A 25,521-nucleotide genomic window follows, 5' to 3' on the forward strand; every position below is an offset into this window, starting at 1 on the left:
TGTATTTTAATCTGTAACATAACACTCTGTGAGTGGGTTATGATTAGGAGGTTTAGGGTTAGGGGAGAGAATATACAGTTTGTACAGTTTAAAAATCATGGAATGTCCCACTTAAACACGTTAATCCAACGTGTGTGTGTTGTCTCAAAAAGCAACATGAATTTCATTGCATTAAATAACAAAACATCAAACCAAGTGACTTGCAATGAATTTATGCAACTAACATGTTTGTTTTAAATGATAAAACATTAGACATACTGCACACTGACACACTAATTTTCTGTAAAGCTGCTTTGCAACAATATGTATTGTAAAAAGCACTATTCAAAATGATGACCAAAAGGATTATGACACTGGTACTCGAGTGTTAGTGCGTCATGTTAATGTGAAAGACCATCACAAAGATATCAATTGACCATTTTATTATCTGCGCACATCTCTGCTCTTTAAATATCAGCATTAGCATTTGCCACTAATAAAAAAGCAAGACGCACATATGAAAAGTCTTCTGTGGTGTGAAGACTCCTAACCTTGTGTTTTCGTCGCCATTCCTTCTGTCTCTTTTGGGATGACAGTTTGTGTTGTGGGCTGTTGTGTCCTCCTGCCTTTCTTCCTTTATAAGAGACAGACTGTGTGACTGCTAGCACCGCTAACCAGCCCCCTACACCCCTCGCAGTGGGGCAGCTCCAGCCCGTATCTCCGCTCTTGCTGTCACCTCCTATTACAGTAGACCAGGCTTTGTGTGCGTCTGCACAGCTTGTGGCGACGGTCGCCTGCGTCTCAGACCGGCTGCCTGAAGCCCAGAGTGTGACTGCTGCTGGACTTCATCGAACATGTCTTTACACGCTGTTTAGGGTATTTCTGTGACTTTTGATATCAGGGGTGTCAGTCCGAAGTCTTTGATTGTGTACGTGGTGTGGCAGCATCCAGTACTTATGTATGTGTGTTTACGTATGCCTGACCACCCAGGTTAGCTGTGGGGGTCCGGTGTCAAATGAGTCTGTCTGGAATCAGCGGCTCGTTTGCCTCTAGATTGATGGACTGACTTCTGTGGTTTTACTAATGAGGACAGCGATGCCCACATACATCACATCCTGGACCGCCACCACGCTGTGTGTGGGAGATTAAATGAGCTTTGGAAAGAGACACCGTCCTTCAAAAAACTATCTATCTATCTGTCTGTCTATCGATAATTTCCCAGCTATTCTTTTAACATCACTGTTTTTTTTTTTTTTGCATGACTGCTATAATTGCAATCTCCAGTCAATCAATGTTCTTAAAGGGATAGTTCACTTTGAAATAAAATTTTGGTAGGTTTTAGCTTACCTCAAGGGCATCCAAGATGTAGGTGTCTTTGTTTCCGCAGTAGTTTCAATTTTGATATTTTTAGGTCAAACCATTCTTGTCTGTCAGTCATAATGCAGGTCTATGGTCACTGTCTCAAAGAGCATGCACAGAGAAGTCCTATTTAAACAATTCGCCATCGTAAGTACACATTGATGGCCTAAGACATGAAACGAGCAGTTTGTTTGAGAAAACGAACCGTATTTATATTGTTTTTACCTCTACACAACCACATCCAAGTGATCTGAGGGCGCGCGCGCTTCCTGGTGTGTGACGTGTGCGCGCGTTCTGGCTTAGTCTGCGCAAGCGCCGGAAAGTGCACAAGAGGTAAAAACGATATAAATACTATTCGTTTTCTCACACAAACCGCTCGTTTCATGTCTTAGGCCATCAATGTGTACTTACGATGGGGAATTTTTTAATTTGGACTTCTCTGTGCATGCTCTTTGAGACAGTGACCATAGACCTGCATTATGACTGACAGACAAGAACGGTTTGACCTAAAAATATCAAAATTGAAACTACTACGGAAACAAAGACACCTACATCTTGGATGCCCTTGAGGTAAGCTAAAACATACCAAAATTTAATTTCAAAGTGAACTATCCCTTTAATAAATGGAAGTAAACTGAATTGATAGTCATCCTCCAGGTTAGGCTTTAGCTAGCATGTGCTAATCTGCATGTTCTATTATAGGGACCAGTACGCCTCAGAGTTGTTCCCCTCCAGCTACTCCAGAGAGAACAATTACTGGACCAGCGAACCACAATACATGTACCTCGCAGAGTTACGCCGCGCCTCTGTACGCAGTTTAACACAGCTGTGGCAGGTATTTCATGTTTCTATTCATTTTCTTTCTTCTTTCTTTTCATCTAATCATGTCACCTGATATCTTTTCATTTAAGACTACACTCTACCCTCTCATGGCATTATGTTTCCCTCTACTTATAATATCAGTCAATGTTTCTTGCGCCAAAATTGAATTTCATAACCATATCCACCTTCACTCTGGTTCTGAGCCCTTCTCCCGGAATTAAACATGCTGTTAGGTTACTGTACCTGACTTCTGTATGTAAATTATGTTATTAGTTATGGAATTTGTTTCTACACTGCACATTGTATCACATTTTTATTGCAAAAATGCAAGGAACTTGAAGGATCGAAAAATAAATCAGACCCAAAAGCTTTTTATTCTTTTCACATTCTTCCATCTTAGACATATTCATCATCCTATTGTTTCAGATCAATTGTTTTTCACCCAAAAGCATTTCCGTTTGTTGCGTCACAGGCCTTACATGACGAACACCAGGGCCGCAGGGTCCACATTTGGGTCACAGAATCAGAGGCCTTGCAGAAACACCTCATTTTTTAAAACCACATTATTTCACAGCAAGTTTTCTCTGTGTATTTAGTAGATATATCTTCTTCGTTTTATCCATAGAATGCTATATATAGGTCATCTGTAGTCCTGCTGACTTGCGTGTAAGCCTTCAATAAGCCTTCAACACAATCTACCTTTGTGTCCTTCATGTGACATTTTACTCAATCTCTATTCAGAAAGCGGAGTCAGGAAGGGTTTGATGGTTTAATACATTTGGCAAATTGACTTAGAACGTGTAGCTTGAAATAATAGACCCTTTAGGTTCATTTATATGTACAGACATAGGTGTAATGTAGTTGTTTGTGTTGTACATCTTTCTTGGGTGTCTTTATTATTTTACTGCTCTATAGATATTAGCATAATTCTGCTTAATTCCTTTGCACAGATTAAAAAGGCATGAAAGGACATTTGGGTAATTTTTTTATTTATGCTGATAAGGTTGATGGCTATTATAATCTAATTGTTTTATATATTAAAGGTGAATATTTCTTAGTTTTTAAAGTTTTTTTTTTTTTAAATTTGCATCTTTCTGCAATTTAATGTGATGATAAAACGTTAAGTTTTTTCAAATGTCAATTTAAGACTCAAATAATGGTGCGAGTTTCATAAAAAAATGTATGGGGAAAGTTAAGAATGAACAGGTCAAAATATTTAAATATAAAAATAATTACACATTTCAGACTGTAAATGATTTTACATTGTAAATTAGGTCACAACAGACCTCACCCTCAGCCTGTTCGTATTTTATCTCTCATTCCTCCCGTTACATCAATAGGCCGCAACAACATTTATTTTCATACATAATGCATTTAAAAAGGTCATGCATCATGAATGTTAGAACAACTTGAACCACTGAAGCTGACATAATAGTACAGATGTGACCTGTATCATCTCAGCCTGGACACAATAGCTGGTTTGGCCTTTTAATATGTCTGCTGATTTAGACTTTTCACTGAGGCTGGCATTTGGGAGCTGCCCTGACCTAGAGGGAGAAACATAAAGGAGATGGTCAGGTTATCCTTCGTCTGTCCATTGCTTCCTGTCCAGCCACGGAGGCTATGCCTTAGTCTTGCTGTGTGTGAACTACCAAGTGTTGTCGTCATAGGCAGGTGCACAGAGGGTCTGAACTTCAGAAAGCTGTTTATTATCTCATACATAAAAAGAAGTTTCGTTACGCTGTTTGCTAATAAGATCACTCCTTTTCAGAGAGTGCTCTGATTTAATATATATAAAACTATATATACAGTATGTATACAGTATATACAATATATATACAGTACCAGTCAAAAGTTTGGAAACATTACTATTTTTATTGTTTTTGAAAGAAGTCTCTTATGCTCATCAAGCCTGCAGTAAAAAAAAAAAAAAAAAAAAAAAAAAACAGTAATATTATGAAATATTATTACAATTTAAAATAATGGTTCTCTTTTTTAATATATTGTAATGTAGTTAAATATAATTTATTTTTGTGATGCAAAGCTGCATTTTCATCAGCAAGTACTCCAGTCTTTGGTGTCTTATGATCCTTCAGAAATATATATATATATATATACAGTATATAACTCAGTTTTAAAGATGGAAATATTATTAGTTACATTTTATTTTATGTGAATTCCAAATAACTTCTTTAGAAATACTGTAATTTCTTAAATTACAGCACAAACATATCTTTTTTAGGTTATGGAGATACTGCATATAACAGGAATAGCCCATATACGGTATAATATTTTTTTGTGTAAATGTTTTTAAATCTCATCTAAACTCTGTAAATCCCTTTCCATGTCAGTCTGAAAACCTACATGTTTTGTGCAGTTACACATCACCTTCTAATCAACTGCATGAAATCTAGTCAGTCATGTGAAAAGTGTCCCTCTTGTGTTTGAAAATGGTATTACACCAACAACTCAGGAACATACAGCTTTACCTCCATTCAAAATGATGGTAACCTTAAGTTAAGACAGCTTCATATACTGTACATAAATCTAAAGTGTGCTTAAAATGATGATGTTTAGACCATATTAGATTTGTTGTGTTTTAGCTGATTTGTTCTCTGGCAGGAACTGGACATTGACTTAAATGGATGTACTTTATGTGGACTTATTTATTTATTCATTCATTCATCTTGGTTATTTCTGTCCTTGTCGAGCTGGCCTCACACTTTTGAAATGTATATTATTCATTCAAGCGTAGCTTCAGGCGCCGTAATCTAGAGGGCGCACACTTCATACTTTGTCAATGCATATTTCAGCAGCAATACCAGTCTTAAGCTTTGAGTTTAAGAGTCCAGCCAGTGTTGTGCCAGATTAAATATTATTACTGAACTCTGACCTGTAATGATGTGTGATATTCAGAGGATAGGCTATTTTAAAATGTATAATGCCTTTTCAAAATCGGCATAAAACGGAAGCTGTGATTGTTGCTTCTGCAACAAGAAGAAATGTAGGGCGGGAATTGATTTTGTCCATCAAGAATTGATTGGATGGTTTGCTATTGGTAGGTCTCATGTGAGTGACAGGTTGTCCCCCCCTTCCATCATCAGAGAAGTGAAGAGATGTCTCAGCAAGCTTGGAAGGGGAAGTTATTTTGATTTTAAGATTTTGAGTTTACGAGGGCACATGAATTTAAAAAAAAAACGATGATGTGCACAGATAAATCATTTATAATAAATACTGCAATGTTCTTTAAAAAACAAGAATTGATTTCATGGTGACTTTAAGGAGCAATGATGTTGCCTCATTTGCATATGCATTCTGATTGGACAATTTACTAATCAAAGGAGCATTTATGCAGTCAGCCTGCTCTGCCATTTGTGTAGTATCAAAACTATCCTGGGCTACCACAAAAATTATATCAATCTGGGTTATGAACATTACTATGTAAACTGATTAGAATTTTGTCTCATTTTTTGAGTTGGCTCAGACTTCTTTTCAAGTGGTGCTCATTGCAGAGCCAAATGACGTCCAGCTCCCCCTCTGTGGAGATAATAAAGCTTATAACCTAGTTAGGGTTAGAGTTAGGGTGTGACTGGACCTCCAAGTTCCACCCATTGCACCCAGAGAGGAGGAGCTGGACATCAAGCTCCACCCACTGGCACTTCTGTGAGCAGCTTCTCCTTCCCTTTGATACTTACTTCCATGATCAAATTTATTGATTGTTTCAAAAAACCTGCCCACTTTCTGATTAAAATGAATTGAAGGGGTGATGAACTGAGAAATCAAATTTTCCTTGAGCTTTTGACATATAAGAGGACATCATACTCTAAGAATATCCTGTAAGTTTCAAAACTGAAATCTTCCTTCTTCTTAGTCCAATAAAAGCTCTTATTGACACCAGGCACAGCGAACGACAGCTTTTTCAAAGTGGGGATCTATGACGTCAAAGGGTGTCAAACACCGCCTCTGCAGAAGAAGATCAACGCCTGCTTCAACGCTGCCTTTTTAGCCCCGCCCACAGATTAGTGCATTGCATGAAACTCATTATAATATGCAAAACTGTTATCCAATCATAGCGGTGGGCGTTTACTTCCAAGTCTTCAATGCGGCATGCCCATAAAAACCGGAAAATAGCCTATTACTCATTCATTTAGATGTTTTTGAATGTAAAAACCAAGCGAACGGCATAAGTTGACCTCAAACAACAATATAAAAAAATTAAAAAAGCCAGTTCATGACCCCTTTAAGGGCTTTAGGAAACCAGCGATAACTACAAAGCCACCACACTGTACTTCATCTTCCCCTTCATAAACTCAACAGCCTGTTAATCTTTTCTGATTAGTATGTGCAAGACAGCTGAATCAAAACATGCCCGCTAGGCCACGCTTCACTGTTTCACTAGATCCCAATGTTTTTTTTAGACTTCATTCTGAGCTGCTTCTTCACTCCAGAGTGCTTTTATGTAATTTTATGTGGCTCTTCTTCCATGCCTTTTCTGAAGGTGCTAATTAGGTCCATATGCTGGATTTTATTCAGGTCCTTGTTTTTTTTCTCACCTTTCCTCACACCTAACGTGGATGTGCTGAGGGAAAGAGCAGACAGACCCGATCCAGGCCATGGAAACAGGCTTTTTGTGCTCTGCTGAGTTCACACTTGAAGCACCTGTGCGGCACAAAAGGTCCCTGTGCACATTTGCATTCTTGCCTCTATTCCACACATCTCAGGGTTTTAAAAAATATAATTTCAAGGCAGTCTGGTATAGAGAGAGAGTTCATTAAATGTCTGTGTGGCCTTTTCATTCACATGTTGGAACTGTATTAAAATTGTAATTATTCCCTGATATGTAGAATACCTTTTTTTCCTTCACTGATCAGACATAATATTAATATTTCTTTAATTATATAAATATCTAACAAAACATTTTGCCATTTCACTCTAAAAAAATAAAGGTTCATAATTGGTATTGATGGTCCAGTGAAGAACCTTTAACCTCCGTAGAACCTTTCCATTGCTCAAAAGGTTCTTTATAGTAGAAAATGGTTCTTTTAAGAACTGTTCACTGAATGGTTCTTTAGGGAACCCAAAATGGTTCTTCTATGTCCATTTGGAAAAGTACTTCAAAAATATATAATCATGTTTCAATATATAATCAATATAAACATAAGACTTTGAGGTAAATTAAAGCAATCTGGGATTTAATTTATTACAAATAATGAAATGTTTTACATTTTATTATGTGGTATGCATTTCAAAAATGGTTTACTGGCAGTACTGGAAGTACCTCACATGTTGTGTGTAATATATTTATGGGTAATTCATAATGAAATTTGTTCATGTGAACGTAAATTGCTATTTTGCACATTTAGCCTCTTCCAGGATATTCAACAGGAAAAATGTAGGATGGGACTTTATCCATTACAAATAGTTTTTTTTTATTATTAAAAGTGGGCATTATATACCATAAGAGAGCTATTAGTGAACATTATCAAATGCTCCATGTGGCTAATGTGAAATCAGCAGTCAAGGAAAGTCATTTCAGAAAAAGCGCAATTTAGACTTTGATGTAAAATGGTAATGGCAAACCTTTTTTCCCTTTGGAATGGCATGCATTATTAAAATAAATAGATTGATTTCATGATCACTTTAAAAACTAGCCTTACATTCTATGTACTCGAATTCAAATTTGAATTACAATTCTGTTTCCTGTTCAAATTCAGCATTTGAAAGTGAATGAAAAGCTTTTCAATTCTGAGTGGCACACAACCCTGGCAGCCAATACTTCTCAAGACAGCTGCAATCTGTAAAGCCACTTGTGATAAAGAGGCCAGTCACCGAACCAGACTGGTTCAGCAATTCTCTGTCATGATTACAGCAAGGTCAGTCACCAGCATATGACTTAACACAACAACACACTCCATCACATGTGCACACACCCACAACAAATACTGCTGATCAGATGGGAGAAGCGCATGTTTGACCACACACTATGGCATAAAAGATTCATGCTAATGCATGTGAAATGTGATCTACTTCACTGTACACACTTCATGACATCACTCATGCAGATACTCGGCCACGCTGGGGCTCCACCCCTTGTGGTGATATCATCCATAAGAGAGGATGCTGGGAGATGACAAAAGAAGTCTGTGACAGAGCTCATGTATGAGTAAACACGCTCGCTGGGTGTTTCTGTTGACAATAAGCAGTTTTGAGTTTGACCAGTGAGGTCATTGTACCTCGGAAAGGATAATACACAATGTGAATAATGTTTCTATTGTTTTATGTCCTGTTGCTTTAAGCACTTGAGAATTAATTAGACTAGTTTTTAGTTATTCCAGCAGCTTCTGCATGTGTCAGTGTCCTAATGTAATTTTTAAATTTAGATCTGAACTGATAAATTTAGATCAAAATACCTCATGAAAATATCTCATGAAAAGACTTAAGAGAATTGTTGCAGTGCTTTTGCTTTGGAGTCTGGCTTTGAGAGTTGACATGTTTGGTCTGAAATTCGAAGACTAGAGTTTTGACACTTTGTCATTTGGTCCCTTGAGTTGCAGTGAATATTTTGAGGAGACTGTTGACATACAGTATAGGCCAAAAACATCACATCATATTTTTGGAAATATTAGTTTTCTCCTCTGGTCTGTTTTTTTTTTTTTTAGAGAACAGGTTGGTGTTGAATATAAGAAAGTCAATAGTATATACTTTCAACATAGTATATACAATCTAATTTTTATCCATCTATACATCCATCCAGGGGCACTTATTCCTTCCAGTTTAAGCCTATAGTTTATATTATATACATATTTAATATTTCCATCCATCCATCCAAAGTCTAAAATGCAGTTAAAGTCACTTCAGATTACAGCGTCTGCAAATGCATTAAATCTTACTTATATACTTATGTGTACACTTCTACACGATTCTTAAATAGTAACAGTATTTTTTTATATATAGAATCGTTATGGAATGTTTTGATTTATAATCTTTTTTTAAAAAGCAATTTTTTTCCCAGTCAAATTTGGTTTCAGGTTTATGTAGACCTACACCTCTATCCAGATTTTTTTTCTCAGGATTTTAATTATCATCATCAATATCTGTCTAGATTCAAAATACATAGGTTACCTATCATATAAGGACCAGAAAAAACTTAACTCCCCATTCCATAAAGTGTTTATTTTCTGTAATAAATCATGTTATGCTTAACATTAAATACTTTATTTATATACTATAACACAAAGCAAAGCTTCCCTTTAGTGACATCAGACGTTGTTAGCTCCCCTTGACATTAGTAAACATGGTTTAGTAGTGTGTTATCATGGAACTCTCTCAGGGAACAGTTAAATCAATGTTTGCCCGCTGGGCGCGACCATTTGATAAACGGGGAACGGTGCTTAATTAAGAAGCGCAAAAAGGAAGGATTAAATGAAGATAACAGAATAAAAATAATAATTTTTTTTAAATAAATTGTAAGTCTTTAGTTTATATTATAAACGTATTTAATATTACAACGCGGGTCTTATACACAAGCTGCGCACCAGCACATCACACCCCTTTTCCGTAGTTGGTACAATCGTGAAGTAGGTTGGCTTGGGTTGAAAGTCGCTCGGAGCAAAAATGTTTCCCAGGGTCTGCCTTCGCGTTCTCAGACGCTGATCGCTCCACCAGTAACGATTTCGTAAGGATCCCATGCTCAAAGCCATGCTGAATCCAAGAGGCTGACGACAACGACTAATCTGAAATAAACGCCTTTTTTTTCCAGCGCCGAAGTACTTTTTTTAACGCAGAGAAATCAGGATGCCCGTGAAAGGTGGAGGAAGAGTTGCTTTTCCGAATAAAAGCGAGAATGTTGTAAGTACGTTAGCCAATCGCTGCTGGAGGAATTTCATGTATGGTTTTTCAGAAATAGTTTTATGTTTACTCGGGGAAAAAACACAAGCGTTTAAAATATAAGAAGTTTTGATCTGAGATAGTGTATTTTAATTTTGTTTTTGATAATAAGGTGGTTTCACGGAGATTGGTTTCAGCCAATGGAATGCTGTACTGCGAACTTCACCTGTTGAGTTTTCCTCAGGGTGAACGCTACAGTATCGGCACGCTCCTGTCAACTTTATCCAAAAGAATGTCCTTTTACAGCCGTCTATATATCATTCTAATGGTCAGAAATTATATTTAGCTGTTTGCTTGTCGTTTACATACGCCCACGTCTAAATACCATTTCATAAAAACAAAACAGGGAATTGTTGTAGTGCTTTCGTTTTGGATTGGAGCTTCGGAAAGTGTTGACGTGTTTGGCCTGAAAAGTCAAGACTGAAGTTTGACACTTTGTCGTTTGGTCTCTTGTGAGGACTTCGGATAGATTGTTGACATAAGCATAAAAACATTACACGCAGAGTTATCTCAGTCACATGTATCGCACAGCAAAAAAAAAAAAGGACCCATTTGATAATTTAAAAAAAAATGTTTATATTTACAAAACTAATTTCTTTAAAACATTTGCATCAAAAAGTTTTAAATATCTAACTTTGTCATTCCATCAAGTCTGTCCAAACTTTTGACTGGCAGTGAACTCTGTCCAGTAACTCGCTCTTTGCATCAGCTCTAGTATTTAGGATTTCATATCAGATCAACTACTATTACATCAGAATATAACTTCATTAAACTGTTAGTGATGCAGAAACTATTCCTGGAGCTGCTGGGACCAGGTCACCTTGACTCGATTTGAGTGAAACTATGGCTGTGTCTCATTACCTACTGTGAGCTGCCTGCATAGAATATATTTTGGGGCACCCATAGGCAAGTTCTGAATCAGCCAAGGTGATGATGCACAAAAATGCAGTCTAGTAGGCAGGGGCAGCTCACTATATTTTACAACTCAACCTATGTTGCCTCTTGTTGCCTCATCCAAACGGACTGCTGATGTTGTCGCCTCAGTGTGGAGGTGTTACACTCACCCCGCCATGGCCTCCTCATTTGGCTCTGTGTTTTCTGTCTGGTTTGGCCCAGCGGGAGAGCAGCTTGGGCTGCAGATTATCAGACCTCATTATTCAGGATTGAAGAGGCCTGATTCTGATGTTAGGATGAGAAGAGCTGTTATAATCACACCCAGACTTATGGCTTCTCAAGAGCCAATCTTCTTATACTCACACTCACAGAACTGATTTAAAGTCTTCTGTGAGCAACATTCAGTGCATTCAAGTTCAGTTCGCTTAATTAAAGTTTGTAGACTCATTTGTTTGCCAAAACTGTACAGATGCAATAGTAATATTCTTATGCATGTGAATTATTCTAAAAATGAAAATTCTGTCATTATTCACTCACCCTCATGTTGCTCCAAATGTGTATGCTGTTTTTTTTTTTCAGTGGAGTACAAAAGACAATTTCTTTCAGTTTTTCCCCTCCGTTTGGCCTAAAACAATGTGTTCTTAGTCATCCACTTTGAAGTGTTAACTACAAACAAGGAGTTTTTCAGAATTTCCGTCGGGACGTTCTCTCAGTATTTACGTTTCTTTGCAGCCTTTAGCCACAGCTTACAATGTGTTGGATCCTTCACTGGAAACTGAAAGAGAACAAGAGAACAATACAAGTCGACACCATCATGACCAAAAGTTTGCTAAGAAGTATTTCCTACTAAAGCAAGGTGGTATTTGGTCAAGTGTATCCATAGCAGATTGGGAGTGGCCTCGGATGGCAACATTCCCAGTGCATTATGGGTGTTTTCCTACCTATCTGTCAAAAGGGAAGACAACAGCCTTTTTTCTCTGTTTTCTCTAGTCAGGTAGCTCCGATTTAAAACATTTCTTTGCCTTTCTACTGAATAAGCAGCCAAGTTTTATTGAAAGCCCATTTTGCCAGCTGTAAAATACCCCTTTAAATTTCTGCCTGTTTGTCACTAAATCATGACTTTTTAATACTCAGAATATAGTGCATGACTAATATGAACCACTTTCATAATTTTTTGATGGTGTTTTTGGAGCTAAACAGCCATGGTCACTATGAACACTGTCATTCCTGAAAAAAAGAGAAAGTCATACAGGTTTGGAATAACATGAGGTTGAGTGAATGATAACTGAATCTCCACTGTTGGGTGAACTAACAGTTTAGATATGGTTTTTACTATTAGAATTCCCTATTGTATTGTTTTTTGCATTTTACTGTCAAGTCAATCTAGTGGTGGTTCACACTATGGAGCCCCCCTGACCAAACACGTGGATCGTCATATTCGAATCCGGCCTAATCCACGGGAAGGCTTTTAATTCTGGCCAGTTGCCTTTAATCTCCCACGAGGTCGCTTGGCTTCGGTTTTCCGCTCCAATCATACCTTTTAATTAGGACTCTCTGTTTGTGTATTCATATTAGGACATAATTTCCTCTGATAAAAGATGTGCACGTATACAACGAGGACAAGAACAACACGGAAAATAGTTGCAATGTTCGGAAAGAGGTTTTCAGGCTATGTTGCGTCTCTGCACGCCATTGCGTGTCTTATCACAGCTGGTTTATTGCAAACGCTTTGTGCCAGGCACAAGGGCGCTCGGTTTACATTCCTCCTGCACAGGCTGCGCTGCCATAGTGGTTGGACTCAACAATGCTTCCACCTGTCTCTCACATTCACTTAAAAGGTTTGAACTAATTAAACTGCCAGCATGTGTTAATAATCTGTTTTGACACCCAAATTGACACCTTACTTTAAAGGAGTGTGTGGCAAACAGCAATTGTATCAATTGTTTCTCTGTAATAAAATAAACCTTGTTTGGTTTATGCAGATAAGAGCTGCTAGGCGAGGCCCTACCCTATTTTTTTTTTTTTTTTTTTAGCTTAAAATAGTTCATTTTTTTCTTTGTAGTTTGTGGCTGGAAAATGTCTCTTAATTACATGGACGAGTTAGAACCCCTGTGCTGGATATTTTGGGCCTTTGCTCCACCTCGCCAGGGTGCACATCCTGTATACATGCACATTTATCAGTTCATGCAAGCTGTGTGATCGGTTGATCTCAGTAGGACACACACAGTGATGTCAAGTCAGTTCTCATGTATTGTGGTTTCCTGTATTCTCATCAAAATTTAGTTTAAAAGAAAAATACCTACTTGTTTTGTTTCAGATTGACTTGTTAGATGGAATCTTCAGATTTTCCAGAAGTTGTTATTTCCTCCCTGGCCTTAAGGAATAAGATTGAGCTGATCTGGGAATGTACAGGATGAGGGCAGTTTGCAGTTTGCTTCCTCTGGTGCATTGCTTTTCTTTTTGAACAGTATACCACACCCTAAAGATTGCTGACCCTGTGCACAGAGAAAACTCATTAGATCCCTAAGGCTCTCCAGACGTTGGCCTAATCGCCAGTTGATGACAGAGATTTCTGGGAAGTGCATCTCTGTCCTGCTCTATCATATTTGACATGAGTCATGTGTTGTGGATGCAATGAACATTTTGTAATTCCAGGTCCTGCTGCCTCTAATTGAAGTTTCATAACCTTGTGGTTGAAAGTTTTCCCTCCCCTCAAGGGTTTCATCAGTTTGGGGTGTTATTTTCATTTATGGTTTAATTGAATTTACGATAGTGTTGATTTGAAGCAGATATGCATCAGTTTGTTTCAGCTTTCTGCAATTACTTAGTCATAAAAGATGCTTCTTTTAGCTGGAGGGCAAATTTGTTGTTTAGAACACTTATTTTGATTTCCCCTGAGAACATGTTTCATTAGCGGATGCTCGTGGAGATTACTTAACAGAGGGACGCCGGCATGTAGCCTAGTTGTTTTTGAACACAATGTTATAGTTAGGGGTGGGCGATATCATATGACCAAAATCTTGTATCACGATATGAGTTATTTTATTTCACAATAACGATATATCACAATATAGTTATTTTTGCTTTAAATAAGGTTTTTGTGACATCTAAATGTTTGATACCATTGAAATACCATAAGTCTTGTCACCATTTTCAATACCACAAAAACTACTAGCCTAAGTATAAAACATATCTCTCAAGCTTACTGAAAACAAGTAAACAGAAAAAGACACACACAAAAAAAAACTGATTACAAGCATATAGGAAGACAAACTACAATAGAACAGAGGCACAAATTAAATAGACCTATCTGAAAAACTTCAAGCACTAGAAATAAGAAATACTACATAGTATAAAGTAACCATAGGGTTAGGTGTGATACAACCACTGTGTAAATTCAACATATTATTATTATTATTATTATTATTCTTCAAGTTACAAAAGTTATTCAGTCAAGAGCAGTGTGAGATTTTCTCTCTTTTGTTGTTTGATTAACATTAATGAAAGATGGCAGCAGGTTTATTAGGCTGCTTTCACTTAAAGACCGAATCCATAGATCGCTTAATACATCTGAGATGATTTGACAGATGCCGGATCTTCTCATTGTGATATTGATCTCTGGCTAATTTGGTTTGATTAAATAAAATATCTGGATTAAGTTGTCTGAGATTATTGTTTGTTCTTGTGTTTGTTGGAAAGGGCAGATATATGGATATTTGAAACCATGATCAGCAATGTACAGGCTTTACATTTTTATTTCAATCTTGTAATTAGCAATTTATTTAATTTTACATGTGAAGCATATTTGTTATGTGACAGCGTTAATTAAAGCTTGACAGCACAGCAGACAGCATTTTTTACTCACCTGCGCTGCATCTAGCCACTCTCATAAAAGCTAAACGCTTTTAATTGTCTTAGCCACAAATAGTTGGACAGGAAATAAGAAAAATGTCGCAAAACATCAAAGACAGAATGAAGTTCACTGTGAAAAGTCATTTAATGCTTTGTTTGTAGTACAGAAGTTTGGAGAATGGCTTGCTTCCCACTATCAAAAAGGTATCTAAAGAGGAATGATCAGATTTTTTTTTATAACAAGACACCCCAGAAGTGGCTTGAGAACCATAACCATAGTATTTTTTTCTACTATGGAAGTCAGTGGCTACCTTCAACTGTCTGGTTACCAACATTCTTCAGAAAATCTTCTTTTGTGTTCAACAGAAGAAAGAAACTCAGACATGTTTGGAACAACTTGAGGGTGAGACGGTAATGACAATATTTTTTTTTTACTTTTGGGTGAACTATCCCTTTAAAAGTATTTTCATCCTCAATTAAACCTACTAGATCCCCTGTAATTATCTTTGAAAAAATGCTAATGCTTTAGGAATTACAAACATTTGCACAAATCCAATTATTGAGCAATTAGAGTGTCAGAGATGTGACCTCAGACAGACAGCAGAAGAGGGGAGGACTGGAGAACGTGGGATGATGGACGAATGAAAGAGTTGTTTACACTAGTGCACTGAGACACCGGCAGTGAAAGCCGATCATTGTTTCTTCATAAATGTTCTCTGAAACAATGAAGCCCTCATGCTTGAGAGACCCTCAGAGGAGGAGGAGGGGAGGAGGGGAGGAGGGGAGGAGGGGAGGAGGGGAGGGGGGAAGAGGGGGGAAGAGGGGGGAAGAGGGGGGGGGGATGTACTGAGTACTGGAAATCTATTAAGCCTGCTTATATGTGATGGAAATAATATAAAGATGATTCAAGATCTATTTTTCCACTTGTGTGGGAAGAAACATTTACTTGATCTACTTCCTGGTGCTCTTACACTGTGTGTGTACAGGGTGTTACTTCAAACATTGGGTGTATTTTGTCATTTAATACCACAGGACCAAAAGCACTACATTATTGTCATGGCTTTTTTGATGTATGTATGTGAAGTAGGGCTGGGTTATAAAACGATAAAAAGGATTATTGCAAAATAATTTTTCTTGATAAAACTCTAACAAGAGCTTGAAAACTGTTTAATATAATGTTTATGCACTATGCAAATAATGCTGCGCATGTGTTTTGCAGACCATCACACTGGTGCCAATTCCTATTTGCCTAACTGATAAGAGCTGCCATTTCTGATGCATATGAGAAACATTAAAGGCAAACGCACCAAAAGGAGAAACAACAGAGCTACTCATTTGAACTGCGCCACAGGAACCATATCAGCTCGGCTCAGAAGACACCGCCGCGTGCCGTGAGCTTAGAGCGAATGCACAACTCGCTTACCGTCTCAATCACGCGACCACTAAACAGCGCTGTAAGATCCAGTGAGAAGTAGGGATGTGCTCACCTACAAATTAATTTACAACAGATTTACAACAGACACTTTGATGCTTCAAAAAGTTCATAAAGAGGTCGTAAAACTAATCCATATGAATTGAGTGGTTTAGACTCAAAATTGAGACTCAATCGCTTTAAATCTGCTTTAAACAGATTTAATTTAGGCTTTTATTCACATATAAACATCGATCTGTGAACATATACAGAAGCTCAACTGAACCTACTTGACGCATGAGAACAAACCTCACTGGTTCTTGTGGAAGCTCAAACGTGCTGTGTAACACGAGAATGAACCTTATTGGTTCTTGAGGTTGGTTCCTGCCAGTACTTTTCTCTTTATTGTAAATCAAATGAGCCAGATTACTGACATTTTCACCTTTTGTCTTTAATGGTTCTTGGAACCCCTGTCCCATTCTTTGAATAGCTAGTTATGCTGATTGGATTAGGAGTGGTAACACTCTAGACTCTGGTGCGGGTTCCTATACCTGGATACTTCATTTGCATGTTTTGTTTAACCCTCATACCCTATTCACATAACAGCCCTTAATTGTTTGTTCGTGGACAAATGTGGGCACAGAGGTCTCAGGTGTGATACAATTTTTCATTTATTATAAATGTTATATCACTGTCTTCGATAAAATTTATTCTATCCATTTATGGTGTTTTTTTTTTATTTTGGGGGTATTTTTGAATTTATTTACCTCTAAAATACCACATTTTCTTTGTAAATTATGCTTATTTTTATGTTATTTTTTAATATTTATTTAACTACATTAAAAATATCATTCCACTAAGTTCTGAGAGTTAAAACCTAAAGATGAAGTGTTTTTGCTGTCATCTGGTGTCTTATATTGGTATTAAATTAAGAAAAAAACAATAATATCAATAGCCACTAGATGGCTATAGTACTCAATGGCTGCATATAGGCTGTGAACTCTATGTGCATATAACTCTATGAACCACTATATCAAATTAATTTAACCTCTTAAGTTTTTGACTATCACAAGTTAAAATTGTAATTTAAAAAAATATATCTGTGTTAGGTGAGACAAAGATGCCAAAATATGCTTAGATAAATATGACAGTAGCACTTTGATCTGACTCTGAAGTGTGCCTGAGTGTGTGCGTGAGGGTGATGAGCCAGGTGGATGATTGGATCATACCAAAAAACATGGGCTCATTCAATTCTTTGTTTTTGTATGTGTGAGTTTTTATTTGAAAAAAAAAAAAAAAAAAAAAAAAAAAGAGCCCATCTCTGTCATAGGCTCATTGAATGCATTGTTTGTGTTTGTGTGTGTGTGTGTGAGAGAGAGGGTGATGAGCCAGGTGGATGATTGATTGGATCATACCAAAAAACATGGTCAGACATTGGCTCATTCAATTCTTTGTTTTTGTATGTGTGAGTGAGTTTTTATAAAAAAAAAAAAAAAAAGCCCAGCTCTGTCATAGGCTCATTGAATGCATTGTTTGTGTTTGTTTGTGTGTGTTTGTGTGTGTGTGTATGAGTGAGAGTTTTTCCCATGTTGAGAATGTTGTACAGGATCAGCCCTTCATTTGTGTGTATGTTAGATATACATTGTATTGGATTTATTGATTTTTTTTTACAAAAAAACAACAAGAATGCTCTATATTACAGTTTTTCCCATTCATTCCTATGGGTGCCCATTTTTGTCCACGAACAGACAATTAAGGAGTTTTTTTTTTTCACCCACTTAACACTGTAGAATCGAGTCATTTTTTTTTGTGTGTGTTCAGGTGGCAAACTTAGGAAAAGTAGCCAAGTCTTGTACCGCTCAGATCAAGGGAAGTATTTTTAAAAAATAAATCAAAATAATTTTGCCCACATTTGTCCCCAATAGGGTTTTAGGGTTAAGGTCGTCACCCAGGAGCTTTGTCTCCATTTCTAAGCACTACCTTCTAAAAGTTGTAAACTACAATGTACACAGCCTTAGTTAAGCCCAATTTATACTTATATGTCGTAGGCTGTGTGTATCGCGCGTACCCTGACGCGCACCTCTCCAAAAATCTAACAAAGCGTTGATTCTACGCGGACTAGTAGAATTAGTTTTACATTTATTAGAACTGGTTTCAGTACCATTAAAATACTATAGTACGGTACCATGCTATATATAAAAATGCCATGATATTATCATCTGATGTTATCTATATAATGTGCTACTGTACTTTTTTTTATTAGAGTACGATTTGTTTTTTTCTCAACATTTTGTTTGTTTCGTACTGAAATTTCACAATTCTTGATGCCACTGTCAATATCACAGAAAAAGTAAAATGCTTTTGAAAACTTTTTTTTATTTAAAAAGTTAAATATAAATACTATTATGTTTTATCATTTTTTTTTATCTTTGAATACTTGTGTCCATAATGTGTCCTCTTTAAAGTTTGCATTGGATTTAAATAAATCCAAAAATGTTGACATTCTTGCATCTTAGACATATTCAGCGTGATCTATTATTTCAGATAAACAGTTTTCACCCACTTTATTCTATTTTATTCTAATTCTATACTTTTTATTTTATTTAATTTTTTAGCATTTAAATGCTGGTACTTTGTGACATCCCTATTGCCCCTGAACTCACATTATCTGGAAATTGCTTTGGTGCTCATATATTCCTACACCCTGAGCTCAAATACTGCCCTTTCTCAGTGTTGTGATCAGTCAGCACATTAGCTGTGAGAAAACAACCTCTTCTTTTACCAGAATAACACTACAAGGCTTGAAATGTCAATAAGAATCCATTGTCCTTAAAAAAAAGACACGACTGTCCCCTACCACACCTTCTTACCCGCTGGCCAGCGGTCTGTCGACAATCCACACTTTGGTTTTGAGGTTTCTTTTATTTAGTCACTGCTCTCGAATTCCCAGTGTAGCACTACTCAATCATTCTGAAACATCTTGGTATCCCTCATGGAAAACAGGGAGTGCTCATTTCGTAAGCGGCAGGTTTGTGTTGTCTGCTGCTAGTAAGAGAGTCTCCTGTGTTCATCAAATTACCTTTCAGCACGTCGTCACAGAGCTCTGTCCTGATTGGCTGAAACCCTGCTGTGTGGGCAGAGCCTTGTGCCCTTATATGTTCCTGAGGGCAGATCTTTTTTTTTTTTTTTTGCTATGCAAAGCATTGTGGGACGTATACAGGTGAAATCTGCTACCTTCTTATCTTTCATCATTTGTTTGTTTTGTTTTAATGGGATTTCTCGGCAAAGCAAAGGAATGTGGATAGTTGACGATCACAGATCTGTTGAACCGCTCGACCTGAGAATCGCAGCGCAGGATGGCTGTTAGGTTTCTGCATCAGGTAACCTCTGCAGGGCCTGTAATGGCTATAGGTGTGCACCTGATACCTAAGGGAAAACCATACACCGGCTGATCTGAGCTTAGGCTTGTCCTGCTGTGTTAGCTTTTTCATAGCTGGACTTTTGACCTGAAAGTAAGCATGTGCTAAGCTACATTAGGTGCAGGCATTCAAACTGAGGGGATGGTGTGACTTCAGTTACTGAATTAAGTGAAGCAAAACTAGTTTATACAAAGAAGAACTAGAGCAAAAAACTGAATCTAGATGACTAAACTTATCCGCGAGTTTATATACAGCCTTTTATTGTGAATTTGTAAGGTTTTACATTGATTGTAATATGCTTGGATTACCATAAGTTTAGTTTAGAATTGAGGAATTGGCTCCCTTTCAATTCATGTGTGTGAATTTAAATTAAGGATATGTTTGCACGACAACGCTGTGCTAAAAACGGAAAAGCTTTTTCTTTGTACAGATGACAACGTTATCAAAACGATCCCCGTTCACACTGATCTGTGAAAACGACTAATAACGCTGTATTATTATGCCATTCCAGACAAGTAGTTGGTGATGTCACTTTGTAAAGCAAGACTGTGCAAATACGCATTCTTACAGAGTCCTTGAGATGAACGCACATGCCTATAGACACAAATTACATAATTACATTTTTAATAGAAGCCTATAGTCTAAACATGTAATAGCCTACGGTTGTGCATGACGTCATGTTTTCACCGATTTGCGTTTTTGTAGTTTACGACATTATGATAAGGGTGTCGTTTTCAAAAACTTGCACTTTGCAAACAACCACCAAAACGCCGTTGTCGTATAAATGAACAGCCAAAACGCATAAAAAGTCTTCTGTTTTTAGTTGAAAATGGTCATGTAAGCAGCCCCTAAATTTGCCACACCCCATAGGAAGAACAACACAGGTAATGCATTCTGGGAAATGAAGTGTTGTTTTCTATCTATCTGTCTGTCTGTCTGTCTGTCTGTCTGTCTGTCTGTCTGTCTGTCTCTAGAAAACGTTGTATATCCTGCTCTTTACTCCTTTATTTTAGTTGAATGTTTAATATAATTATTAGTTTCTTTTAAATATTAATATAATTAATAACAGGTGCCATTGTTCATTTAGAACTTTATTTTGCTGTGATAACGCATTGATGTTTGTGCTTAATGTTCATTTTTTGATGGTTTGTTTGGGGTTTCTTTGCTTGCTTTACTTTTAGCTGATTGTATAACTAGATTGCATGGATCTGTTTAGCAAACACAGAGAACCATAACAGTAAATATTTTAATGAGCACATGATCTCTTTCTCACTCAGCACAGCCTTCGTTTATTTGTGTTTTCTGTTTTTATTTTTTTATTTATTTGTTTGATATTTTGAACAGAAGCTTTTGGCATTAGTGAATGTGTTGTCACGTTTGAATGTGCGGAAAACTTTGCAGATACAAAGATAAAGTCCCGGTGCATTGTTCCATTATCATGTTGCCATTAAAAACGAAGTAAGTGTTTTGATTCGCTTATACACAGTAATAACACACAGCCCGTGATACAATCTGATGACTGTGCTTGAGGAATTTAATTGCAACCAAACAGGATATTCATGAAAACATCTGAAGAACTACTTTTCTGTAGTCGAGGCCTTTAATTTATGATAAAGAAGAGTTTTACATGCACATGGTTGTGGAATGTAGGGTCGGGTCAAAAGGGAAGTGGGTAAAATTAGTCTGTGCGGTACACATGCCTGGGAGTTTGTCTCTTTGAATAGATGTTTGGGTGTGCGTCAAGCGTGGCCTCCTAATGACCTGCATTGCACATCCTCTTTTGACTAACTCGGTCTTTATCTGCACGTCATTGTTAGACAACTATTGTTTTACCATCATTTTTTACAGTTTAAGCATGACCTCTTTCTCAGTGCTGTGAGTTATTTTTGAAAAGGCTCCATGAATGATGCATCAATGTAAAACCCACCATAATAAGGTTACGGTTTACATTAATGAACCCTCCAATCTCACGCTGGGAAACATGCCGCTATCCTGGATTAGACGCCGCCTCATTCCAAAATCACTGTGGCAAAATAACTGGCGCCGCGCTCCGCACTTGTCCAGACATTTTCTTTTGAAAATTTTACTGAGTAGCGTCAGATTGCACAGCAGGAATGCTCTATATAAGGCAGAAGACGACACTGTGACCCTCAGATCTCCTTACAGCGTGTTCTTCAGTATCAGAATGGTTGTGATGTTTGTGGGTTTTGGATATTTGGTATGCAGGGGTGCTGCGTTTTTGTCACCAGTAGTTTTCACCGTAACCCTGACCTGCCCTTAAAGGGGTGGTGAAACACTCAGTTTCAGTCAATCTCATATTAATCGTGAGTACCTATAGAGTAGTATTGCATCCTTCATATCTCCAAAAAGTCTTTAGTTTTATTATATTTATAAAAGAAAGATAGGCTGTACCGAGTCTTTCTGGAAAAAACCGAGTGGCTGGAGGCGTGCCGTGTGGGCGGAGCTAAAGAATCAGAACGCGTTTTTGCTTAGAAAAACGTGAGATGGGCAGTGAAATGGGGGAAAAACACGAGGTCTCGAGAGGTTTTTAAAAGTAGAAATGATTTTAATTTGAGCGCAGTGTTTTTAGAACACCATGTCATGCGCGAGTTTTACAACATTTGTGTGTGTTTACTCGTGGTTTATGAGGACATGAATTGGTTTATGGATTATTGTATGTGACTTAGCAGTAGCAAGCGGAACAGTTTTGCACATCAGACTAGTATTTTCATAGAAAAACAATGGAATAGTAGCGCATTTCAATGAAGAAGCGCGCTTTGTGTGAACGGCCTCTAGGTTTGTTATGAAATAATTCATTTATTTCAACATATTTTCACACCCTTTGTGTATTGTTGTTTGGAGTGGTTTTACAATAAACAGATGTATTTAAACACACACACACACCATACATCGCATGCTCCATAGATACATTAACTATACGTGATCATGTTGTTTACTTGCTGTGCTTACGCACCGATAGCTAACAACACATAGACATTTGAAGCAGTTTTACTCACCGCCTGCGGTTCCAACGCATGACCGTGAACCTTTATCGTTGGGACTGCTCCATCCTTAAGCATTAGACGATCTGCAAATCCGGCAAATACTTCCCTAAAGCCGAGCACAGCGCTTTGATGGGCGTACTGCTTTCGCTCTCTCTCGCTCTGGTCTACGGGTGCGCGTGCGCCCTTCCGGGAGAAGTGCCCTTAGGACCCATATAAGGAAATTCCGCCCCGTCACACAGGCCCATACTCGAAAAAAACTTTCCGAAACTTGTGACAAACCGGAAGGAGTATTTTTGGTACAGAAATACTCCATCAAAGGTACAACTTAATTTTTGAAACTTTGTCCATGTTTAGCATGGGAATCCAACTCTTTAACAGTGTAAAAAACTCAGTATGCATGAAATAGCATTTCACCCCCCCTTTAAAGCACTCCATCAGATTCATGCCTTCTGTCCATCTCTGTTTCCATCAAGTTCATCACTCATGTGCGGATGCCTCTTGTTTAAAGATTTAGAATTGTTATTTGTTGTTTCTTTGACTACGCACTCCACGATCCATCAGTTGAGAAACACTGGTCTAAATAAATCGGCAGCCACATAGAACAAACTCTGCAGTTGTGAATGTCATTGTTGATTAGTGTAATATCGCCAAACAGCGATTGACACACACTGTTATGATGCGCAGAAATCAGAACCCGTTGACCTCAAAATGAACCTCAGACTGATTATTGGATGTACAAGCACATCTGTACCCTCTAATGTATTACATGAGACACTTTTAAAACTAAATTTCAGTTTTGGCTTTTCACATTCATACATCCAGCCTGCAGGACACAGCATGAGGATAGCAACCAGAGATAACAAACACACTCGTGATAGGCGTTCGGCCCAGTTTCCAGTCTTCACTGTAACACTTCTGCTTAAAAGCTTTAGCCTGGATGCAGATGAGCTACATGAGGACATGACTGAAAAACAGCCAGGAAGAGTTCTGACTTACATTTTACTAGGGCATTATGATTTCCGCAGTGCGTAAAAAGTGGACAGAATTGTGGAATCCAGTCATAAAAATGGAATTTACTGTATAATGCGGAATATCATCAAAAGTGAATAAATCAAAAGCAGTGCTGTACACTTATTCAAACCGAGTGTGGGAGAAGTGCAAAAAGAATATGAAGTCTGCATGTTCTGCGAATAGTTTCATCTACAACATATTCAAGCACTCGTGACTCTCATGGTGTTTTCAGCATCTGCCATTTCGCTATATGAGGACATTAAGATTTGTATAAAAAAAATCTTTTATCTAATTATACTTTATCTTCACTACCATTTCACCGTTTATTGTGAAAAAAAATATCGTCATATCATATACACGGAAACCCAAAGGTCTTCGTGACAACCCGTCAAAATAAAACTGTGACAGAAATATATTACGATCGTACAATAGAATATACTTCTCAAAGTAACAATAATAATAGGAATTGTTAAAAGTTCATTTTAAAAGACTAATAAAATTGTTAATGTTTTAGGACTGTTATTGATAAGAGATTTGCATTAAATCATAAATCCAGAAAAATTTAAACAGATGACATATTGGCCCTAGAAATGTTTCAGTTTTATCCAGATTTATCCAGTTTGCATGCTCTTTTTTTCCAATGACCATCTATCTCACCATTTAACATGCTTCCGGCTGCATAGTAGGCAATTATCGGGTATAGTGGAGTTGCTATTCTAAGATGTTAAATGTGTGTGTGTATAACGTTTCAACATCCAATGCCAGAATCCTGTTCATGGTATCGTTTACTTCACATAGCAGGAGTGGACTCGGCTAAGTGAGGTGTCATCCCTTCGGAATGACAGGAAAGCTGGGATGGCATCGGTAGCTGTTGTATTATTAGAGGAAGGAGTGGCGCTAGAAGAATTTGTCTCGTCTCCTGTAGCCGTTTGGACGTGTTTATATGACTGACACCCCTCAACTTCAGCCCTTCCTGCTGCTTGAAGAAATTCAGTGTGATGTACAGATGAGCCTGGTTCATCCACACATCCAAATAAAGCTTTGGATTAAATGTGCCAGCCGTCTCCTGCCCTACTACGGAAAACACCGGATCCCCGTCTGAGATGCGCCGACCCTCTTTACGATCATCAGTTAGATGTAGTGGACACAGTTGCTGTCAAAGCCTCATAACCGGATGGTAAATGTTGGGCATGGTTTAGCTCCGCTCACTAGTTTGGTGATGGAGGAAAATGTGTCGGCTGCTCAGTGAAACGGCTCGATTTGTTTCTCTTTGAAGATGAAACGGCGCTTTAAGCGAGTCGGAACAGAACAGGGTCATCTGATTTAGGACGCGGGAAGTGGATGTGGGCTTGGGTAATGTGCTTGTTTTTCTGTGCTTTGATGTTGATGTATTGTCTAATAGAAGTGTCACTGTGGATCTGGACTTTCTGAAGTGTCTCTTAAGAACATGCCGAAGTATTAGGCCTGTTTTTCTATCAATTTTTTAAGCTTTACTCTGATGATGTTAGTAAAACGCTGACACTTTTGCATACTTTCTGACTTTTGCACTTGAGCAGAACAGAACTGTTGAATATTTTAGAGTGGTTAGAGACAACTTTTAATAAGACATGAACATGGCGGAGAGGATAGATTTAATGTTAGTTTCTGTCAACAGTGCTGATTCACCTTATGTCAACTGATCCAATCCTTAATCGTGTTTGGAGTTGCATGTTGATTTCAGTTTTTGTATTTATTATATTGCTCACTTGCAATATATTTAATGTTCTTCTTTTTTTATACAGTTTTTTGGAAGGCTTTTGGCATTTTATAAACAGTAAATGTGAAGAAATTAAAAAGGACATAGCTAGTGCATAGCAGTAAAGTTGGATCATATGATATCAGC

The 25,521-nt window shown here is 37.6% G+C and overlaps 1 protein-coding gene across 7 annotated transcripts in view; it reads left to right on the plus strand.

The window, feature by feature from the left end:
• The first annotated feature begins 9,798 nt into the window (after nt 1-9,798).
• Nucleotides 9,799-25,521, plus strand: part of tjp2b (tight junction protein 2b (zona occludens 2)) — a 72,966-nt gene continuing 57,243 nt past the window's right edge. For 5 of the 7 annotated variants that reach the window (XR_014028993.1, XR_014028994.1, XM_081349782.1 and 2 more), the window contains exon 1: nt 9,799-10,008. Coding sequence is in view for 4 of the 7 variants with exons in the window: in XM_081349782.1 (XP_081205908.1) it covers nt 9,955-10,008 (54 nt within the window). In the remaining 3 variants the exon portion in view is untranslated. Of the gene's footprint in view, nt 10,013-24,954; nt 24,993-25,521 lie in introns of those variants that run through there. The other 2 variants (XM_081349784.1, XM_081349783.1) reach the window with 2 other exon arrangements.

The sequence above is a fragment of the Scardinius erythrophthalmus genome (assembly GCF_964197995.2).
Source record: "Scardinius erythrophthalmus genome assembly, chromosome: 20".
Taxonomy (NCBI): Eukaryota; Metazoa; Chordata; class Actinopteri; order Cypriniformes; family Leuciscidae; genus Scardinius; species Scardinius erythrophthalmus.